We start from the raw sequence: 23,488 nt of genomic DNA on the forward strand, positions 1-23,488 counted from the left end.
GGGTAATTTTGGCAAGGGGAGATCACAACCACTGACTCAAAAGAAGAGAAAGACTGAGCATGAGGACTAATTAGCAAAAGAAGTGAGAGAATAATTTTATCAATAGAAGATAGAATACTAGTTAATAAGAGAACTCTGTGACTTGTAGCCAGTGAACACTAATGCCTTTGTTGGTGTATAAATAGTGACAAGTTATGATAGTCACTGGGCTGGCTTTGTGGATTTGCCACCCAGCACCTCTGTGCACAACTGTAAATAAACCAAATACCTCAGCTCTGTGTGAGGATCAGCCTCTTTCACACAGGGTGAAAAAAGCCATTTTGCGACAAGAGTATGACTTAGAATCTCCTGCAGATTCATCTCCTGTATGGTTAAGTGCAAGGATGGGGATGGTGAAAGAGGCCAGGAGAGCTTAGAGCTGTGGTGTCCTGGTGCAGCCTGTGCCCAGCATCCTGCCACCCTCAGCCAGAGCTTGGGAGCAAATCCTCTGAGTCACTGCCAGGTGAGGAGTGAGGAGAAAGGGCTGGGTCCAGAGAAGTGTGAGTGCTGTGCAGTCAGACCCATGGACCTGAGTAAGGCACTTGGAAACCCACCAGAAGAGACAGGAATTGAGAACAGATGATCAGTTGAGGCAATGGGCAAAACCAGAGGGAGTGAGAAGCAAGGGGGGTTCCTGCATCCAGCCTGCAAAGCCCCTGACTGAACAAAGTATACTGATGTTGCTTAACAGTTTAGAGCCTATTAACAACAGAAAAGGGAAAAAAAACACACAAAACAAACCTAAAACACAAAATAATGAGGGCAGGGGGCAAAGACAGCAGAAGAGGAAGCATCCTGACCTAGTGATGTTGAGAAAACACCACAAGGTCATGAGAAACGACTTGGACTGTCCTGAAGCAGTGCATAACAGAGACAAATCACACTGTGTGTCACTTTGTTGTCTTGTCACCCACATCCAACACCCTCAGCCTCTAGCAGCCAAGGCACAGCCCCAGGTGCGTGGTGGTGTGGTTTGCCACCCTGGTTAGGATAGGCAGTCTCCCTGGGAGCTGGAAAAAAATACTCTTTCTTCTGTGGAGGGAGCCCTCACCCACTTGCTTTTTGCTTTTTGAGGAGGCAGGAAAGGTCCCCTGGATGGCACAGGACCAGCATCCCCAGCAGGCAACATCTGTGGGAGTGGAACACAGCAGCTTGAACCAGCAGCTTCTGCCCCAGGTGTGAGTGAACTGACTCACTGAGAGGCCTTTTTGTGGGGGAGGAAAGGCAAGTTGTTGCTCAAACATTCCCAAGTACCTCTGCCATTTGTCCGTGACATTGTTTTAAACAGTACAGCCAAGGAAGGAGGAGCTCAGCTGTGTTGTGAGGAGTTTCGTTTCTGCTTTTCACTAAACATGCAGGGAAATGAAAGTTAAAAACCCAACACATTGCATTGTTATTTCCAGGGCTATCACAAAGCTGTCCCCTTAACAGTAGGGATTTCACATTTGCCTGACAGAACCCCTCCAAGGCCTTTCATGGAGACAGTTTTGTCAAGTCAAGAATTGTATTTTGAGGTCACAGCTGTAACCGATTCAGAATAGCCTTTGATAAATGCATTTGCTGCGTTAGTGCTAAATATCCTAAGGCTACTCAGTGATTAATTAACAATTCACAATTCACTAAAAGTTCAGCAATAATTAAGCTTAGCTTCACCTGGATATCATCTGCTGAATGCTGAACTGCTGTACAGAGGTGTGGCTGATCTTCTGAGAGAAGAAGGCTGAGAGATTTTTATGAGGACAGGTAGTAATAGGACAAGGAGGAATGGCTTTAAATTGAAAGAAAGTAGCTTTAGATTGGATATTAAGAAGAAATTGTTCCCTGTGAGGGTGGGCAGGCCCTGGCACAGGTTGCCCAAAGAAGCTGCCCCTGGATCCCTGGCAGTGCCCAAGCCAGGTTGGACACTGGGGCTTGGAGCAGCCTGGGACAGTGGAAGGTGTCCATGCCACGGCAGAGGGGTAGAACAAGATGATCTTTATGTTCTTCCAACCCAAACCATTCTAGGATTCTCCAGCTCTCTGAACTTCTGGCTGTGAGGTGCCCCCTTCTCTGTGGACACAACTCATGTGTTAGGATGTGTTAGGATATCCATTTCCTTAATTGAGCCAGGTGCAAAGTAAGCAAGTGGTGCCCACTTGTGGCAACTCTGTCTTTTGAAACAGCCTGGTCATTTCCACGAAGGCCAAATGTTTCTCCTGTGAGAATTAGTTTCGTTTTCTCTCCTTCTTGTCATAATGGGAAGGTGGAGCCTGTAAAGAAAAAAGCATCTGAAGAAGTTTTAGGAAGTCACTGCTTCTCCTTTCTACAGGAAGCTTGCAAGGGTAAGTTTCTCCCTTCCTTCTTCTAAAAATAATAATGCAATTTTTTACTGCTATATTCATTCCTTTTAATGTGACAAGGCTGCATAAAGCATCTAAAGTACGTGTGATTAAACAGGGTTGCCAGGAGCAGGATTTTTTCTTTCTGAGATGGAAAAAAAAAAAAAAATTTTTTTTTTTTTTTGAGAGGAAAAAAAAAAAAAAATTTTTTTTTTTTTTTGAGAGGAAAAAAAAAAAAAAATTTTTTTTTTTTTTTGAGAGGAAAAAAAAAAAAAAATTACTATTATTTGCTCTTTACAAGGAGACAACTGAGAGATGGCATTTAATTTTTTTTAAAGCCATTACTCAGCAAGATGATCTAGCCAGCACTTTGCATTGCCATTTAATTTTTTTTAAAGCCATTACTCAGCAAGACGATCTAGCCAGCACTATTTATGAGCAGAATCATAAGCTTTGCATTGTTTTATTTTCTTTATGAGAAGACAGCTGGAGTTAATAACCATACAACACGGAAACTGTGAGGTTTACCCAAATATCCTGATGCGTCAGCCAGAAATCCATGTGCTCCTCTGGCTGGACAGAGAGTGAGCAAACCCAGGAGCTGTGTGGGTTCAGCTTGGGTTTGAGAGGGGATTTTTGTAGAAGGGGCTTTTCATCTTCTACAATGCAAAGCCAAAGGGTTGTTACAGAAAAACAATGGAACTTCTCTTCTGAACCACAGGGCAGATTTTTGTGCAGATGTGGGTGTGCAGAGAGTGCTTCGTGTGTGCTGGGAGAGGTTTCCCTCACACAGGCAGGCAGATTCTGAAGGTAAAGCTCAAGGAAATCAGTATTGTCCCGACAAAGGAGGCAGGGGCAGCTCTGGGGAGAGGAAATTTTTGGCAGACTTTCCGTATCATGGCATCATCCAGTGTCGTGTTTCACATGTGGCTTCTGGCCCATTGTGGAAGAGCTCTTTGCAGTCGCAGCTTTTTTTGTTTTCCTCTCCTCCTCTCTTCCATCCGATGTTGTCACGGCTCAGTATACAAAGAAATCGCTATGCCCGTGTGGCACAGGGAAAGGTTACAGAACCCACCTGCCCTTTCCTGGCCCAGGGGTGCTGGTAGCCTCAGAAATCCACATGGATATTGATTCTGGTATCTTTGTGCAGGGGTGTTGAGTGAGTGAGTGTGTGTGTGTGTACACCCTGTGGTCTGCACCCCACCTCGATGTTTGTAAAGGTTAATTAAAGATGTTTGGGTCTCCCCATGCAGCCTCAGCCATCCCCACATCCCTTTTGTGATGGCCATGGGGTTTGTCCCAGGTAAACACGCCAGGTGGGTATTGCAGGATATCTGGATGTTTGCATAATTATTCATTCCAGAGATTGGGAACTGAGATGTTGGCCGCGGGAGGCTGGGCCAACAGGGCAAACTGGTGTCACAAAGCTGCAGGAAGTTTTTGGGTTGATTTTCCCCCTCCTCATCCCCTTCTCTCGCCACTCCCACCAGGGATGCCCAAAAGGTACCTCCAGCCACCCTTCAACGCTTTTGGACAGGTGTTAAAATACCCAAGGTCCACCTAAATACAGACATAAAATCCTAAAGTAGCTCCAGAGGTGCTTTGTTGCTTTGCAGTGATGAATTCTGCAAGGCCAAGGACTGGAAATCTGTGCATTTCCACCTGAAGCTGCTCATATTGTAACCCTTTAGACATGGACTGCTGACCAAATCTGGGACTAAAGTGGAGCAGGCTGCACCTAGACTGCTCTGAGAAGTTTTGGAAGCAAGGGGGTCTCACTTGTGACTCAGCAGCAGGGCCATGACCTGATTGTAATCCATTGTAATAGATGATAGAGTTATTTTGATATTGCACTGGCAATATTTATATACTGTACTAGCAATAAATCTAATTATAAATGCCCACACAGTCACTGTGTCCAGTTTCTCATGCCTGGCCCACAACCTTCTCTCAACTGCTCTGCTACAATGTGTGGGTTTTTTCTAAACTTGTTTTACACATTGAAAGTATAACCTACATTGTGTCTGATCATCCTATTTTGGCATCTGTTTAAATTAGAAAACCTGCAAACTTAATTCAACAACAACAACAAGAAGAATTAACAGAACAGGAAGTTATTTCAAGCAAAGATGTGGTTCTCCTAATTTGTTTTCTGAAGTGTTTGAGTTAAACAGATCTTGGTTTGGCAGAGGGAAGCTAAAAAATCTAGGTTTGAAAAACGACTCTTGGGGGTTTTTTTTCCTTAAATCACTTTCTCTGGAAATTGCCTTCCCTGGATGTCACACCAAAAACCACTAATATCCTCAGTCACCCATAGAAAACAAAACTTTTCCATAAGGAAATGCTGAACAGGGAAATAAATTTTAAAAAGCCTCCTAGTCCTCCCTTTTCTAACATCATGTGAAGCAAAGTCTGCTTTTGGCAGAGGGTTTTAAGCAACAGAGGAGGGGACCAAGATACAAAAACAGGTGTCAGACTTGCCCCTGACAAGTATTTCTTCCACAAAAGAGGTGAGATGGGCACTCCTGACCCCAGGAAGTTAGGGATTCACATTTCCTCCAATCCTGCCCTGATAATGACTGAGCTTCTCCAAACACCTTTCAGCAAATTTTTTCATCAAGGAGAATTGGCTTTTTGCAAAAACTAGGGTAACTTTTTTTTTTCCAAAAAACCCAAATACTCTTTTTTCCCTTGGCACTTTTTTTTTTTAAATACCAAAAAATAAAAGCATAAGAGAGGTAGGGAGAAGTGTTTCAAGTCTGTCACCTGCAGACCAATTTTAGTGATTTAAAAAGAGCTGTGGCGCTTGGTACCTACCAAGGGTTTGGATCAGGAAATAAAAGCGGTGTTTGATTTTGTCTGCTCTGATAATTGTTGCCAGGTGGAGTCACTCACTTCCCCTTGTTTGGTTTCAGAAGCTGCACTGCTCAGAGTGCTTGGACCAGGCACTGATCAATGCTTAGTGAAACACTTATGGACAACATACGTTCAAGCCCAGTAAATCACCAGGCCATGGATAAAAAGAAAGCAGCATTCAAACAATCTTCTGAAAGAACCAAAAATTCCCCAAAGAAAGAGATGCTTGCGTATCTTTTTGGAAAAGCACTTCCAGAAGCTGCTGCAGTGCCTCTCCCACCAGAACCAGATGATGATCCTGAGCTGTCAGAGAAGCTGTTTGAGAGCGAACCTAACTACGACCAGGACTTGGAGAAAGAGTTTTTCAGAGAAGAGGACGAGGTAAGGCAAGGAGAGGGCACAGATCCTCCCCACTCTTACTCTGCTGTTTCGCTTTGTGCCCCAAAATTAATTCCTTTGTCTCTATGGGCAAACTGCACTTGTTAGGTCTAAGGAGAGCTTTTGGGATGAGGCCTAGCAATTATTCATGTAAGTGGCAAGAGAGGTGCCGCTTCTCTTTCCCCAGCTAGCTGATGTTAAGAGTGGGGGGCGGCAGTTTTTCCCCCTGGAGCTCCGTGGAATCCCAGTTGCCAGTTGTTTTGGTGCAGTATAAAACACAGGCAGCACACACGGGTCCCAGGGAAACTTTATTTGATGACAAATTTCCCCTTTCTCTTCCTGGGCCCCGATTAAAGACTTATATCTCAGGGGAAAGTCAGGAGCAGACCCAACTTCCAGCAAATCAGGAGAGTTGGGAGTAAAAACCTAGGCGGGGAATAACAGCAGTGAACCAATAAACTTCCAAGGAAGAAAAACAGTTTTAGGAAATGGATAAATTTTGGAGAAATAGAAACTAGAAACTAGCTGGCGACATCTCTGGGAAAAGGGTGGAGACAAAAGAAAAAACAGCACCAAGGAAAAACACTAAATCACAAATCAAACCATAGACCTACTGATAAAACAAAAAGCACGATACAACAGAGAGGTGCCTGCAATTAATCTGCAGACATTAATAATGCAGGTCTAAAAAAAGAGATGGCTGCAGCCTAGAAGCCAACTTAACGTGTGACATGTGTCTGTTTCAATCCTAGCAACAAATGTTGAACAGAAATCATAAAAGCTGAGGGTTTTTTTTCCTTGAGGCTCTTCAACCCTCAACAGAAATGCACAGAAAGGTTAATAATAACCTGCTTGGATATTTAACACTGAACACAGGTTGCTTTTAAGTCTGTGACACAGTTACTGAAGTTTTTTGAGTTTACTAGCTATTAAACACTGTAGTGAAGAGAGTGAGCAGGGGTTACCAAAAAGGGTTTAAAAAGCCTGCTTCCAGTAATGTGTGCTGCCTTCCTCTTCTTGAACCTAAAAATCTGCTTTGTTTGAGTTCATCTCATCCATAGACATACTTCTGGAGGTATTTTTCTTGGATAAAAGTGATGGAGAGAAACTTCAGTTTTTCCTTTCAAAAAACCAGGTTTGAATGTGCCTGGCCCAATATGTCTGAAACATATTGGTGTTCCCAAAATTGCAGCAGTCAGACTGGAACATGGAGAAAGGAACAGGGAGAAGGGACCAAGCTGATCTTTATATACTTTAGCTGAGCATATTTAACAACAGATGGACCAGTTTTGCCAAAGACTGGAAATTGTTTCTTTTGTTTTCACATAAATGAAGAGCCTGTGTTAATATCTGGACCTGTATCAAACCCAGAAAATGACAAAAATCAGTCATTTAAAACAACCCACTCATATTCATGCCTTATGTGAGCCTAAAATGAGGCAAAGAAGGAAGAGCCATGGTAATCTAAAAGATTTCAGCCACCTGTTAAGAATGATACAGCATTCTTATCTTACAGAACTCTTTTGGTGCCTGTGCACAAACTAAATCTTCAAACTCCAAAACAAAGATCTAATAAGCTATTTTTTATGAAATTCAGTGATTTCTGGGATCAGTCCTCATTTGCATACACATGCTTCAGTACATCTGTGGATGAGTGGAAGAAAATGGCAGATATTAAAAAAACTGTTACATAAAAAAAATTGAACAAAGCACACTTAGTAATGTGTTCTTTATCTTTTCAGGATGGCTTCCAAAATTTGTTATTTTTACTATTTGTTATTTAAGGATGGTCTGTGAGCCACCCTCAACTGTTTCTTTCATATTTACAGACACCCGTTTATTACATGGAGATGCAAGGATGAACAGTGATATGAAGTAGAGCTTGATGCCAGTAAATAACTTTTACTAAAGAAGGATGAACATAAAATGTGTCTTCTTTTTTTTTTTTTTTTTTAATTATGGATAATTCATTTTAAGTGTAACTCTGACAGGCTACAGAACACACCTTGTACAACCAATATGAGGAGAAGATCCGACCCTGCATTGATCTTGTTGACAGCCTGAGAGCTCTTGGAATAGAAAAGGACCTGTCCTTGCCAGCGATTGCTGTGATTGGAGACCAGAGCTCTGGGAAAAGTTCTGTCCTCGAGGCCCTGTCTGGTGTTGCTCTCCCCAGGGGCAATGGTAAGAATTCACGTTTTCTCTTTGATGAGGTGGAAGGGATTTTTTTTTTTCTTTTTTTTCCTTTTTTTTTTTTTGGTCTAGAATGGGATAGCTCTGTGACTGAGAAATGGAGGTGCAAGTAAGGCACCACAAGGTAAATCCAAGGCACATGTTCCAGGTGGTCAAGAGACCAGGAGTAAGAAGTGTTGTGGTGAGTGTTCTATGTGTGGAGACACAAGGTTTGATTTCATTTTTCTCAGAAGGTTGATTTATTATGTTATATATTATATTAAAATATTATATTAAAATTATACTAAAAGAACAGAGTGAAAAGATAGGTTAGAAGGTTATAAAGAACAAGAATAGAATGTATAAGAAAAATCTTGTGACTGCTCACAGCCTCGGCACAGGTGGCTGTGATTGGTCATCAATTGAAAACAATCCACATGGATCAATTGAAGATGCATTTGTTGCATCCCACAGCAGCAGATAGTTATTGTTTACATTTCTTTCCTGAGGTTCTTAGCTCCTTAGGAGGGGAAAAATCCTAGGAAAGGATTTTTAATAAAATATCATAGCTACAAGAAGTGTAGTGTTATTGCCCCAGCTGACTCTGTGCATTTCCCAGAAAGCAGCAGTGCAGCAGAATATTAATTTCACATGGAAAACCAGTCCTTAAATTTGCTTTTGGGGTGGTTTGGGTTTTTTAAACTACATTTTCTTACAGATAACTTTTATTATTATTATTATGTGTAAAAAGTGTACAAAGATCTTTACTTAAAGCATTGTTTAAGTCAGAGGTGATGAAAGACTTTACAGCTGAAGAAGATCCGCTTTCTAGCTCTGTGCGTGTATTTTTGCACACATAAATTCTGCAAGTTCCATGTGAGTTTACAGTATAATGTAGTCTTGCAGGCTGAAGTTGTGGAAAGGTTTTTCATAGAATTTAGTTGCAGCACTGAAACAGATCATCCAGAGAGGAGCAAAACTCCATCTGTGGAGGTTTGCAGGGCCAGGCATGTCTGGGAAGAGCCGTGGTTGACCTCATGTCACTGGTGACAATGCTGCTCTGAGCAGGAAGTTGGACAAGTCCCCTCTGGCAGGGTCTCTTGGAGCATTTCCACGTTTTTGTGTGAAACATTTTTGTGTGAAACAAGCAGCCCTGTGTACACCACACACCTTAAAGCCGTGTTTCACGCGCAACCTCTGCCTTTGGAACTGCTGCAGGTATTGTCACTCGGTGTCCCTTGGAGCTTAAACTGAAGAGGTTGCCTGAAGGGCAGGCATGGCAAGGGAAGATCTCCTACAGAAACATGACCCTGGAGCTCCAGAACGCCTCTGAGGTGGACAGAGCAGTAAGGCAAGGTGAGTGGACTTGGCTGGCTCCATCTCCTCTGCATCCTCCTCTTAGACTGAGCAGCATCCACAGTGATTATGGAGTTACACCAAGAGCTGGATTCAGAGCAGATGGAACTGGGTCAGCAAAACTCATTTCTCTCAAGGGAGCTGTACCAGTGCTTCAGTGGTGAAGATGATTTATGATGATGATCCCAGATTTAGGATGATGATCTCTGAATCTCTGGATTCAGAGCAGATGAAACTGGGTCAGCAAAACTCATTTCTCTCAAGGGAGCTGTACCAGTGCTTCAGTGGTGAAGATGATTTATGATGATGATGATCCCAGAATGGCCTGGATTAGAAGGGACCTTAAAGGTCTCCTAGTTCCAGCACCTCGGGCAGGGATGCCACCCATTAGATCCATGATCCCTTTATCCTGATCCATGATAAAGGCTCAGGCTGTGTCCTTTCCTGGGTGGTGGCTTCCTGATTTCCTGGTTTGGGGAGGTTGACTGTCAAATTGTAAACATGGAACCTAAATGGTTCCTACCATCAGTTCAAATGCCCAGAGAGTGCTTGAAGTGTCTCTGGCTGGAAATCTGTTTATTTTGGAGGAAATTGCAAGAAGGCAGAGTGGAGGACAGAGAGCTTCTGCCAGGTGCTGTGACCACAGGCTCAGTCACTGCCCTTCACATGTCTCAGCTTTACTGTTATGACATTTCATGCTGGGTAAGAAATCAGTGTTCTTACCCAAAGGGCAATAATCACTTGCCCTAAGTGTGAAAGTTGGATTGTCCTTACTTCCTTGACTAGCATGATTCCTAGAAAGGCTACCTGGAATCTGGAAAAAAACCTGGAACAGAGGCTGGACAGAGTTAAAGAATAAAGTAGGGATTTATTAGAAGTCCTTCAAAGGATACACCTTGGGCAGTACAAGAGCCTGGCTGAGGCTACACCCAAGATGGTCACAAGTTTTCACACTTTTATAAGTTTTGGTCCATTTCCATATCAGGGTTAATTGTCCAATTACAGCTCCAAGTTATGCAGCCCCATCCTCCCAGACTGCTCTCCTCAATTCCCTGTTGTTTGTACTTTTTGGGCTGAGGCTGCAGCGGTGGCCTTGGTTCTGGGGCTGGAAAAGGATTGTTTTGTGTGACTGAGCTGTGAGGAGAACTTGCTAACACTTTATATGAAGTTCGAAGTCATACACTAAGGCAGTACAGAATCTAAAAAATATGAAAGCTAAAACTTAAGGCATCAAGCACAGCTCTGCAAATTGTTATTCTTTCTATTTTTTAATTAGCTTTTCAGTACATTATTTCAATATTGTCAAAACTGGCCAGGCAATTGGTATGAATTAAGGTAATTAAAGAGCTGAAAATCTCTTATGAGAATGACTGGGACTTTCCTGTTTCTCTGTGCTCACAGTTCAAGCATTATTGCCTTGTAGTATCTGGAAAAATAACTCTCAATTTCCCTATCAAAATGTGAAGAATATAGAACACCTATATTCCTTTCACAGTATCCAAGGATTAATTAATGCTTACAAAGTCTCTTGTTGGGAAGCATTTCTACAACTGACCAGTGTTTCACCTGATCCCTTTCATTGTGGTTTATTTACACGTATTTTGTGTGCATACATGAGGGTCCATAGATATATGCTTTGTAAAATATTACACCTCATATTCCAACAGGACTTCACATCAACTTGTTCTGCATGATAATTTCCTTAGGTTTTTGCATAAATATTCTTTCTAATTTTTTTTTTTAATTAGCTTTTTAATACACTATTTGGATATTCTCAAAACTGGCCAGGCAATTGGTATGAATTAAGGTAATTAAAGTGTGTGGCTGGATCTGAAAGAAAACGCCAAGCCTGAAAGAACCTTCAGTGGTAGTTGGTGCATTTCAAAGTCGTTGTGTTCAGCTTTGGTTTGATGAGTCATTTGAAGCTTGTATTCATTGCCTTGCTCTTTTCACAGCCCAGGATATTGTGGCCGGTCCTAGACATGCCATCAGCGACCAGTTAATTTCCCTGGAAGTTCGGTCCCCTGATGTCCCCGATCTGACACTAATTGATCTGCCTGGAATTGCCAGGGTGGCCGTGGGGGACCAGCCAAAAGACATCGGGGAGCAGGTAAAACTCAGCCTCATGTGCCAGTCTGTGCCAGGGTCCCATACCTTCGGGGCTCCCAGCAGACCTTTAGTGAAGTAAACAGAATAAGTGCAGGGGATCTCCGCTCTTCCTTGTGGCTGCTTTTAGAAGAGATGCTGGGAAATGCAAATAAAACTCTGGCAGGATAAGGCCTGCTGGGAGGGTGATGTGATGTGGAGGAGCTGGGTTGCTTCTCCAAAAATACCTTTAAATGGGAACTTGCGATAAGAGGAGCCCAAACTAAACTAGATATACCAAATAGAAATGAGACAAGATTGGATTGTCTGGCCTTTACTTTCTGGGAGGAGAGTAATTTAATTCCACAGTTAGATAGCGATCTTTCTGTTGTGTTGAGAAGAAAGCAGAAGATGTGATAAAATCCAAACATTTCCCTTGTTCCCAGCTGTCTGCATGCTCCAGAGAGCTCTGTAGCATTGCAGAGTGTGTAGCATTTGCAGCCTGTCAGAAACTGGGATGGGTGGGAAGCAGAAAAGAGAGGCATTTTTACCAAAATCCAGGAGAAAAAAAAAAATTTGATTTACTGTGGAATAAGCACCATAGTGCTCTGTGAAGCTTCTACAGAACAACACAAATTATGAGGAACTCGTTTAGTTTGGCATTGAAACATGGAAAAACGCCAACTAGATGTCGTGTGCATCTTCAGTCTTGGTTTTTAAAATTTTCCTACAAATATTCCACTGAAAAATAAGCCACACACATTTGTGCTCCTTTCAGAGATACATATTTGAGATTTATCAGCACAATGGAGCTTGCTTTCTTTCCACAAGTGTATACCTACACGTCAGAACCTGATTTCTTACATGTGTTAGATATCAAATACCTTTAATATTTCTATAATGAAAGATTATATATGCACAAGAAGTTAAACTCCACGTAGCTGTCAGGACAGGCTTAACAAAATTAGTCTGGTCTCATTCGTGCCAGATGTTTGGATTAATCCTAACATAAGAAAAGAGGCTGCATTCTTCTGCTGACCCCTTTCCATGCCATCCTCTAGCATGTAACACTATCCTCAGCATATGTGGCATTTAATGTCATCAGGCAGTGGCTCATATTGCTAGAAATTGTCACATCCTACAAGCAAGTGTCTGATTTCACTGAACCTCCTCACTGCTGTATTGAATTGCAGATCAAAAAGCTACTTAAAAAAATTATTGGCTGCAAAGAGACAGTCAATTTGGTAGTGGTGCCATGTAATGTGGATATTGCAACAACAGAAGCATTGAAAATGGCTCAAGAGGTGGACCCCACTGGAGAAAGGACAATAGGTGAGATAATTTTTTAAGCTATGAGCTGAAAAGAGGCCAAATCTTTTTTTTCCTTCCCATGAAGTCTGATGTTCTGTGAAATTACCTACCCAACAACAAAACAGAAAACAGCCTAAAGAATATATTTGCACGTATTTCTTGTCACAATTCTTGAGTAGCTCCAAGAATCCCTTGGTTTGGTGTCTTGCTGGCACTGCTGTTATGAATAACTGGAAGCTGAAAATCTCAGTTAATAGTAGTTGATCTGAAGTTAATGGTAAAAGAGCTTTGCTTTAAGAAAGAAACCTTTAAAGAAAGATTTGCAAAGCAAAAGGCATGGTGGGAGACCAACTGCAGAGTGAGTTTTACAGCCTGGGAGCTGAGAACTTTCTAGGAGAGAGAATACAAAAAAAAAATATTGCTTTATAAAACATAGTACAGAGTGTTCCTGCTTGGTGGTTAACTTTCTCTTTTAACTTCACAGGAATCCTCACAAAACCTGACCTGGTGGACAGGGGAACTGAAGAGGCTATCGTTAAAATCCTGCAAAACAGGGTAATCCCCCTCAAAAAGGGCTACATGATTGTCAAGTGCCGTGGGCAGCAGGACATCCACAACAAACTGACCCTGGCTGCTGCAATCCAGCAGGAGAGAAACTTCTTTGAGAATCACAAGCATTTCAGGTACTCCTCACAGAAAATTTCTCATCAAAAACATGTTAAAGTCACCTCAAAGCTCCCCGTTCATTTGCTGAGATTTAACTACTTAGAGGTTACAGACAGGTATTAGTTATACTCCATATTTCTCAATGCCCATGTAGGGCTGTGTTTCAGCAACCCAGAAGATCTTTACATAATGAATAAACTTTTTAAAATGTTTTTTAGGGGGTTTTTTTGGATGGGGGAAGTGCTATGAACTCTTGTATTTGCAGGATTCCCAGACAAATAAAGGAATGATGAATCTGACTTCATGTTCTCAGAAGGCTAATTTATTATTTTATTATCTATATTATATTAAAGAATACTATACTAAAACTATACTAAAGAATACTTACAGAAGGCTAAAAGATAATAATGAAAAACTCATGACTCTCTCCAGAGTCCTGACACAGCTTGGCACTGGTTGGCCAAAGAGTCAAAACAATTCACATGAAACCAATGAAACAATCACCTGTGGGTAAACAATCTCCAAACACATTCCAAAGGAGCAAAACCCAGGAGAAGCAAATGAGATAATTATTGTTTTCCTTTTTCTCTGAGGCTTCTCAGCTTCCCAGGAGAGAAATCCTGGCGAAGGAATTTTTCCAGAAAATATGACGGTGGCAATGAACCTCAGAAGTTCCAAATAGTCCCAAAGAGTTTGAGTTAAAGCATCTGAGCACTTCAATCAGGAACTGATGTATTTCTGTTCACTGGAAAACATGGAGGAACAGCATGAGAAAGAAAGGCTGTGCTGAGGACACATGCTGCCCAGATGACTCAGCAGTAAATAAATTGTAATACAGGGAAATAAATCATAATATAGAGAATGGCAGCTGACAAAGGTTGTGAACTTCACACATGAAGAAGTAATAGAACAGCACATTCATCTGCTGTTAGAATTTGCTTTTTTCAGATTTTTCTCTGTTTCCCTTTGCTGAGTCAGTAGCTGTCAAAAAACTTTTGAATAAACCCAGAGCGTCCTGGGCAGCTGCCACCTCTGCACCAGCATGGCTCAGAGACCCTTTCTTTACTCAAATTGTGTAACAGAATTAGTGGAAACAGAGCAGAGCATCAGTGCTGCCTCCTTGCCCTGCAGAGCCTGGCTAACCAAACCCACCTTTTCCTCTTTTTTCACAGGGCTCTTATGGAAGAAGGAAAGGCTACTATCCCCCATCTGGCAGAGAAGCTCACAGATGAACTTGTGAAACACATTATTGTAAGTAACAGAAGTCCCACACTGAGCTGTTTGTGTCAGTTACTACCTAAAAACCAGTTCAACCCTTCAACCTTGGACTGCACTTGGATTTCATCTTTATGTCCTTAATTATCCTTCAACTCAGTGATCAAAGAACAAACTGAACTGAGAGGCAGAGGTAAAAAACCCCATGGTCTATCCTCAGATTTGCCTTTTAACTACAGATCAACAATGAACAAATTAGAGTTCATCTATTTGTGACTCATAATCCCTGCCTTTTCTATGACAGACATGATATTTCTTTTTGTTGATGAGTGTTGATCACCTGGGTGACGAGTTACTGCTGTCAGCTTAGTGAAACAGTGATTTCTATTCCACTGAAAATGTCTTCAAAACATCAAGAAGTTCTATTATATTAATATACTAGTGTAAGGCTTTTGGGGGTTTTTATTTGGTATAAATATAGCTGCATATATAATCATAATATATCTGATTCCATTAAGAGAAGATTCTAAAATATAGGGAACATCTAAATTCAGTCTCAAAGGAGAAAAAAATTATTTGTGTAAATTTACAGAAAATAAGCAACTAAACAGCCATGCTTCATCAGGTATTTCTCAGGAATTGAGTAGTCACCACTTTCCTGGCACAACCTGTGAGGACATTGTTTTTGGCTCACTGTGGGTGAAATTTTGCCCTAGACTGCAGCTGTTCTGCCCAGCTCTCAGTGAGGTCCAGCCTGATCCCTCAGGGAGATCCTGGCTCCTGAGTTCCCTCAATAAAGGCCATATTTGCTTTTTTTGTGTTATCCCACTATCACGCATGGGACACTGGCCTCAAGCTCTTGGATTTGTAAAAACAGCAAAGATCCCATGCAGGTGTAGATCACTCTTAGAGGGATTTTGTTTTCCTTCCAAAATCAGGCAAGTTCAGCCTATCTCAATGTCCTTCTTCACTGTCTCCTCCCCAGAAAACTTTGCCAGCGCTGGAGAACCAAATTCGTGACACCCTCCATAAAACATTGCAGGATCTGCAAAGGTACAATAGAGGCACACCCCAAACAGAGTCTGAGAAGCTGTTTTTCCTCACAGATGTAAGTATCAGTATTGGTCACAGAGAAGAGCAAGGAGGTAACTATGGGAGAAAAAGAAAGCACCTGAAATTATCAAAACATCAGCATGGACCACTGGGAAGTTTGTGGTATCCATCATTTCAGTGAGGGTAACACAGACAATCCACACCTGCAAAAATAATGGACCACAGGAGCTCATGGCCTCTTCTCAAAATTTTTTCCTGTGATTATGGGACATGAAAACTAAACAACTTGGTTGATTGGGTCAAAATCATGCATCTCAGCAAGGGAAAACAAACTCCTGCATGCTCAACACTTCGAAGGGTTCCCATTGTTTACACTCGTAAGATCAAATGTATTCCTGATATCAAAATGTGGTTTGCAGGTCCACCTAAGTGCCTCATCTCACGGATGAGTAAGCCTTCAGTAGGCTTTAGAGGTGTTTATGGAAGCTCATCAGATTTCATACAAGTCTGGCCTATTAGAATTTAGTAAATGGCTCTAAAATCTACAGGGGTAAAACCAAAAGAATATAAAGTTTCTTCTCCTCTAACTGTTAGAGGTGTTTATGGAAGCTCATCAGATTTCATACAAGTCTGGCCTGTTAGAATTTAGTAAATGGCTCTAAAAGTCTGCAGGGGAAAAAACCAAAATAATATAAAGTTTGCTCTCCTCTAGCTCTTACATTTTGGGGTGGAAAAAAATAAAAAACCAAAGAAACCAGGAGCTAAGAGCATAAAAGATGTAAGAAAGGGATGTTTTTATGAACTGTGTCCCTGCTTTAACATCAAACAACTGCAGATTTACTTAACATCCACAAATTAGTCTGAAGAAACAAAGTTTCACTAAATTGCCTGCTTGTTGTTCATTCACAGTTGATCAAACAGTTCAACCAAGACATCTCTCAGAGCACGTGGGGAGAGGAGCAGCTGTTTGGGGATGAGGTCAGACTGTTCACCAAGATCCGCAAGGAATTCCGCACGTGGGGCGTGATTCTCCTGGAGTGCTCTGCGAGGGGTAAGCACTGAACAGTCTCAAGCACTGAACAGTCTCAAGGGAAATACAGGTTGGATATTAGGAAAAAGCTTTTTACAGAAAGGGGGATGAAGTTCTGGAATGGCTGCCCGGGGAGGTGGTGGAGTCACCATCCCTGGATGTGTTTAAAAACAGACTGGATGTATTGTAAATTCAGGTCCACTGATGAAGGAAGGAACGATGAGGAGGACTCCATGTTATCAGAAGGCTAATTTATTACTTTATTATATTAAAGAATACTATACTATACTAAAGGAGACAGAAAAGATACTTACTGAATGCTAAAAAGATACTAATGAAACTCGTGACTCTCTCCAGAGTCCTGACACAGCTTGGCCCCAATTGGCCAATGAGTGAAAGCAACTCACACCAGAGTGCAGTGAAACAATCACCTGTGGGTAAACAATCTCCAAACACATTCCACATGAGCACAACACAGGAGAAGCAAATGAGATAAGAATTGTTTCTCTTTTCTCTGAGGCTTCTCGCTGCCTTTCAGCTTCCCAGGAGAAAAACCCTGGGCAAAGGAGTTCAGAGAATGTGAGTGCCACAGGATGTGGCACTGGGGGCCAGGGTTTGGTTGAGCTGTTGGGGCTGGGTTGGACTCGATGATCTTGAAGTTCTCTTCCAACCCAGTGATTCTGTGAATTCTCTGAACCCAACCTGGCAGCTGACCTGAGAGCCCATCCCCTTGCTTTTAAACCCAAACACAGCATCTTCAGTAAATGTTTTCCAATAAAATTAAGAGCAGGAAGCCAGGAGCATCCATCTGCTTTGGTGTCCTGGGGACACAGACAGTTTGTGTTAAATGCTGTCATTACAGAGAGGTCAGTGATTGTCTCTCTTCTCCCAGCACAGCAATAAAATCAAGACACTGGCACAGAATTTGCTGGTGATATTCTGAATTGGTCTTCTAAGTAACAACAACACCAATGAATAATATAAATAATAACAATCTAGATAATTTTTATTTTTGTTCTTAATGTTTTTATTTTATTATTGCTATTAATATTTTTAAATCTGGGTGGGTTTTTTTCCACTTAACTCTCAGCCAAGGTGATACCTCAAAAAAATAGCAAATTTGTGTAGTATCAACAAAGAAATACTGACTGTGATATCTTAAATAAAAATAACTAGTCAGCAGTAATTCCCCAGAAGAAGTGTTTAGTGAGCTTGGACGTTTGTTTCATTCAGGGTTTTTTTTAAAACTTTGAAGTGACTGACAATGTCCAGCTACTTCTGTGGGGGTAAAAATACCAAAAAAGCCCCAAATTTTTGTGGCCCATCATAATTTCTGTCAGTCAGATGCTTGATGCAGTGTGTGAGATGGCTCATTCAGAGAGCAGCAACACGTTAGCTCTGTTCTGTGGTAACAAAAAAAATCATCTCAGTGCTTTTTCCTCTCAAGAACAACTCAAAGAGGAGTAATAGACTTCCTTCTTAAACCTGAAACTTATGCATTGAGTGATTTAGTCGCAAAGCAATGTTATTTTATCATTACAGCTAAAAAAACCGTCCCTGGTAAAGTGTGGAAATACGAAGACCAGTACCGTGGGCGGGAGTTCCCAGGCTTCAGCAACTACAGGACTTTTGAGGACATTGTAAAAGAGCAGATCAGAGAACTGGAGGAGCCAGCAATTGAGATCCTGAACAACGTGATGAGTATGGCCCAGCCCATGGGAGGCTCTTGTGTGGGGGACACTGCTGGGCCTGACAAGTTTATTTTCCAGGAGAAGCTGGTGCTCTTCAGAGTGTGGAAATAAATCTGATTCAGCTTGTGGATTGCTCCTTCTCTAGAGCTTTCAATCTCTACACATATTCTCCAGAACTTGTTAATACTTTTCCAAGTGGATCTTGGAAGGGAATTAGAAAATAAGTATAATAAATAGAGCATAACTATAAAAAATTAGAAAATAACTATAATAACACAGCAAGGAAACAGTACAGTAGATGTACCTAGTGTTAAGTGGTCACATTCTTGGACCTGGAAATCTAAATTTCTGCTTGTTTGTATGTGTCATAAAGGCAGAGTGCACCAGTACAGCAGCTCAGCTATTTCTGAGTGAATTGAGAAAATGAGTAGTCTCCCAAGTCTCATATTAACAGTAGCTTAAAACCCTCACTTGCTTACCTGACTTTATTTTGTCTCTCTGTTCTTCCCTTAGGACTGGTTGAAGAGAAATTTATGGAACTTGCTAAAAGGCATTTTGCTAATTTTCACAATCTAAGCAGAGTTGCCAAGGTGAGACACTACTACAACCTGAGATTCTCCAGAGACAGAATGGCATTTGTAAATGCATCCATGCTTGTGGTACCTGTCTCACTGCATTACCCTTATGCATGTGTGGAATTTCTTGCAGGAAAATAAGAAAGAGCCTGAAAACGATAGCATGATTATAATGGCACTAATGAAAGTGCATTTTGCAAAGCTTTTGACAAAATCTAATACATGCATTCTTTATTCATTCTGCTCACGTTCTTGACATTTGCAATACAGTGCAAAGAAAACCTGGTGTGGCTACCTTGAAGATTTTATCATTAATTTCAGATTTAAGCCCTCAAATTATTTGAGAGCTGAACTGTTTTTTCCCTCTCTGAAAACAAGCCAGGGTTTGAGCCAGTGCAGGAATCTCAGTGCTGAAAGGGAGCAGGAGAAGACAAACCAAAAATCGCCCAGCTATTAAAAAATTAGAAGATGGCTGTTCACAGTTTGGGCATTAGCATGTTTTGGGGTGGAGTTCAGTGGTGGGGATGTCCTTGAAGGCCTTTCTCATTTTTTTGAGGAAAAGATGAGAAACATTGAGGAAAAGACCAGAAGCAATGCTGGCAGCCAGGAAACAGAGTCCACTCACAGGGTACTGCTGAAAAAGCAAACTCAGAGGCAAATGGGAGTGAAATAGGTGTTTTGCTATTTCACTTGCATGGTCAAACCTTACTGAGCTGCCAGGCCAAGCAGACAGTGAACAAAGAAATTATTTCATCCAAACACAGAGGTGTTCAGGCAGGGTCTTTAGGTGTAACAGTGAGAGGAATGAAGAGGGAAGAAATTCTGGCAAACACTGGACATGAGAAAAGAGATGGGCTGTTTTCTTAGGGATGCTAGGAAAGCATCTTAAGGGAATTTGAGCAAGACTGAGGGAACTTTGCCACCCCCACAGACTTTTAGGTGGAAGTATCAAAAAGGCCAGAAAGAGTCAGGTGGCTGCAATAAAAGCACCAGACAGAGAGGGGTCAGACAGGGTTGGTTTGCTGACTACAGGAATTTTCATTTGGGTTTCAAGCACCAGGTTTGGACTGATCCCAAGGATCAGTCCCCAAGGAGGGGACAAAACTGCCACATTTTCCTGCTCTTTCACAAGAGAGAGACAACGATCCAAAGCATTTCTCCATGTTCCCATGTTCTGGGCTTAGGCAGTGCTGCACAAGGGCAGTTGAACACTGTGCCCACTTTGCCATCCCCTGGGGACACTGCTAAGCACTGGCACCTTCCCAAAGGAAGCAAATGTCTCAGAACTCCTTGTTCCTTTCTTTTCTAGGTGAAAATTGAAGACATTAGAGAGAAACAAGCAGCAGAGGCTGAAAGACATGTCCATGCACAGTTTAAAATGGAGAAAATCGTGTACTGCCAGGATGACCTTTACATTGGTGATTTAAATACTGTCAAGGCAGAAAACGCCCTCAGCGTGTCCTCAGGGAAAAACCTGCAGTCTCAGATGGCTCCAAAGGATCCCTCTGTTGTCGTGGAGATGGTTTCTCACACCAGTGCCTATTTCTCTGTGAGTTCACAGGCAGGTTTGCTGCCCCCTGAATGCCACAGCAGATCCCCCTCGGCCAGGTCTCGCTGGAGTCAATGCAGCCACCCTAGCACTGTGCAGGGAACAGCCAGGGGCTGTCTCAGTGCCTCATTCAGGGACATGCTCAGCTTCTCTGCAAACTCCTTGCAGCATCTGACCAGGGATGAAAGCGTCAGGGCAAAGCTGGGCTGTGTCAGCAGGATGCAGGATGTGGTGATTAGAAAAGCCTGAAGGTGCCAAAGTGACAGCTGGCTCCTAAAGCACTTGTCAGCTACCTGCCAGCCTGGCTCAGGTCAGCCTCAAGGCACTCTGCACATTCCTGCAGCCAGCAGAAAGTGGTGGCAGTGGCTTGCAGTCAGATCCTAAACTACTACAGCAGGAGGAGCAATAATAAAACATTACATTAAAATATATCAGGTGTCTGTAGAGATCAGAGTGCATCTGCTGTACTGCAGATAGCACCCGTATATCAGGTGTCTGTAGAGATCAGAGTACTGCAGATAGCACCCTGTAAGTGAAGTCTCTGAAGAAAAAGGGGGTGTTTTAACAAAGGAGCACGTTAAAGAAAGAGGAGAGAACATGCAGGATCAAGATTTGCTTTGTTGTAAAACTCCCTCAGAAAGCAACAAGTTCAATATCAATAATTCAGAAAGGTAGGTAGCAGCTCACTTTGAATTCCAAGAGTAGGCTTTGTGCAAATTCCTGCAATTAAATGGTCAGGCTGCTCAGGATGATGAACACAAAACCCTTGGTTTTCATAGAACAAGAAACAAGGCCAGAAGTGCATAAGCACGTCCATCCCACCTTGCTACACACTCTACTATATGTTTTATCTGCAGTTAAATATTTTTGTAAATGCCCTGAGAGCCATTTTCAACAATCCCCCAAATGCCAGGGCACCACAGCTCCTTGGGACTGACTTATGCAAGGCCAAGTAGAGTTTGAATGAGATGGAAGTTAAGTGCCCATGGCTGCCTACACCTTACAAGACCTACAAATGCCGTTTTCAAGTTGTGCTACAAAAAGAAAGACAGCACCCCTCAATTGCAGCCAGGCACTTAGGTCTAAGTGCTCACCCAGCACCAGGAGGGCTGGAGGCAGAGCTGGGAGAGGTTCAGAACGTCATGTTGCCCTAAATCACCAGGTGGGCCCCCAAACCCTGTGGCTGTCCATGGGGAGAGGGCTCCACAAGCTCTTCTTGTTCCAGTTTGCATCCATAAATGAACCAGGCAGCTGGTCAGGTCAGACAGGAGATTATCTCGTGGGATATCAACAGATGTAACGTAGGCACAGTCTGCTCTCTCTGCTGCTGAGGACATTTCCCCTTAAGGCTAAAGCTTCCTCCAAAGCTGTCTTAAGCTTAAAAGGACAACCACATCAGAAATACCATCTAAATAGTAATCTAACAGAGGAATTTACCAGCTTTAGGAAAAATCACTCTGTGATTTCCTCCAGGTTTCGGTGGAGACAGGTTGGACACCAGAAACTGGGCACAAGTTCTGTTTGCCAGGAATGTCCTCCTATAAATTGTCCCAGTGGCAGCTGACAGAGCTGAGCAGAGGACAGTCTGCCTTGGCTCTAGTTTGCTGAGGGAAGAAAAGCAACAACTGACACCCCCATTACTCTTAATTTTTGGATTTCAGGCACAAAAGACACTGGTTGCAAACATTTTTCAGTTCATAGCAGCACTCCCTTCTTGAACAGTAATTTAGTCCAACATTTTAAGACCTTGGAACCACTTTTTTTTTTTTGCCAGATTACCTGTAGACCCTTCATTTTTCAGTTCTTTTTGCCAATTTAGTATTTTGCCTTTTTTTTTTTTCCTCCATCTCACAGGAAGCAAGCAAACGCCTGGCCAATCAGATACCTCTGATCATCCTGTCTTCTGTCCTTCATGACTTTGGAGAAAAAGTGCAGACCTCAATGCTGCAACTTTTACAAGATAAAGAGAAGTTAAACTTTCTCCTTGATGAAGACTCTGAAGCTGCTAAAATCAGGAATTACCTCAGCCAAAGAGTTGATCGTCTCACCAAAGCCTGCCAGTACCTGAGAGAATTCAGCTTGTTGTAATTTCTTTGTTTTTCATAAGGTTTTTTTTCTCCTCATCTTCTAGCATTACTGAAGAGATTTGTATAATCCCATAATAAAGTAGCATCAGCCCAGACATTTAATACTAATTTCTAGTTTTCAGGTTTTCTTTATTTTCCATAATCACATGCAAACAGCTGCCTTTGCATAAAGAGCTCCACTGGGGGAGTTGTGATTAAATAAACATTATCCCATTTTTACACATTTTCTTTGTGAACTCTGTGCAACCACTGGGATAATCATTAAAAAGCTAACACTCTGAGGATTGCATGTTTTGTTGGGTTTTTTTTCTCTTTTTAGTGATGGAAGCTGTATAATTCACAAACTGTAGAAATCAAATTATCTAGCTTTCCTCCATGAAGCTTAGTGCATGACACTGATGATCTCTCACTTCCCTTCATGATTTTGGCTTGCTGGGGTTGTTCTCTTTCCTGCTACCACCTAAAACACACTTCTGCAAAGTGTCACCACTAAATCTCAGCCCAGGAGGGAGAGAGGAGAACACAGCAGGCATGAAACCCTTCCAGCCTAGAAGGAAAATAAAGTTTTTTCCTTTATGTGACTGGTGCCATTGGCTCTGTTCAGTCTCCTTTCCCAGCTCTCTGATTTGCAGAAGTCCAAGAGGTTCTTCTTCTCAGATGTCTGCAGCATCACCTGAAATTTTGGGATTGATGGGCAGGATTTGGATGTCCAAAAGGAAAGAAACCTCCCAGGATGTTAAATATTACATGTCTCAGCATGTGTTTTGCTGCTTTTCTCCTTTCCCTCCCCAAGGCAAGGAGAACCTTTCCAAAAAGTTCATTCATTTCATGGAGACCAATGCAAAACATATCACACACTGTGTTCATGACATTTTTCACGTGGAAGATTTGGTTTGATAACCAAATGTCTGCATCCAGCTGGAAAAAAATGTGTTTATACCAGTGTGTGATGTAGTAATTTGCTAGTTTCTTACAAGAGAAGCCTTTTCCTCAGGCTAGGTATGGCAGAAAGGGTTTGTCCCTGTGGCATGGAACTGCCAGCCTAGAAGGAAAACAAAGTTTTTTTTTCTTTATGTGGCATGGAACTGCAGCTGGTGCCTGACTTTT

The 23,488-nt window shown here is 42.1% G+C and overlaps 1 protein-coding gene across 1 annotated transcript; it reads left to right on the forward strand.

Annotated features, from left to right (window-relative positions):
• Positions 1–5,369: 5,369 nt before the first annotated feature.
• Positions 5,370–22,547, forward strand: LOC121333442 (interferon-induced GTP-binding protein Mx-like). The gene is made up of 13 exons (XM_041399767.1): positions 5,370–5,594; positions 7,583–7,775; positions 8,982–9,119; positions 11,075–11,229; positions 12,398–12,536; positions 13,000–13,198; positions 14,354–14,432; positions 15,382–15,504; positions 16,359–16,500; positions 18,022–18,180; positions 18,684–18,760; positions 20,055–20,294; positions 22,149–22,547. The coding sequence occupies exons 1-13, from the start codon at positions 5,370–5,372 to the stop codon at positions 22,380–22,382; spliced, it is 2,103 nt and encodes a 700-aa protein (XP_041255701.1). The 3' UTR covers positions 22,383–22,547.
• The last annotated feature ends 941 nt before the right edge of the window (positions 22,548–23,488 follow it).

Source organism: Onychostruthus taczanowskii, unplaced genomic scaffold (assembly GCF_017590055.1).
Source record: "Onychostruthus taczanowskii isolate IOZ18803 unplaced genomic scaffold, ASM1759005v1 scaffold17, whole genome shotgun sequence".
Taxonomy (NCBI): Eukaryota; Metazoa; Chordata; class Aves; order Passeriformes; family Passeridae; genus Onychostruthus; species Onychostruthus taczanowskii.

Bases quoted from the DNA above. Each gene is read 5' to 3' on its own strand.
- LOC121333442 (XM_041399767.1), top strand. From the start codon at position 5,370: ATGGATAAAAAGAAAGCAGCATTCAAACAATCTTCTGAAAGAACCAAA. The intron at 5,595-7,582 runs GTAAGGCAAGGA...TAACTCTGACAG, and splicing joins TTTTCAGAGAAGAGGACGAG to GCTACAGAACACACCTTGTA. The intron at 16,501-18,021 runs GTAAGCACTGAA...TTATCATTACAG, and splicing joins CCTGGAGTGCTCTGCGAGGG to CTAAAAAAACCGTCCCTGGT.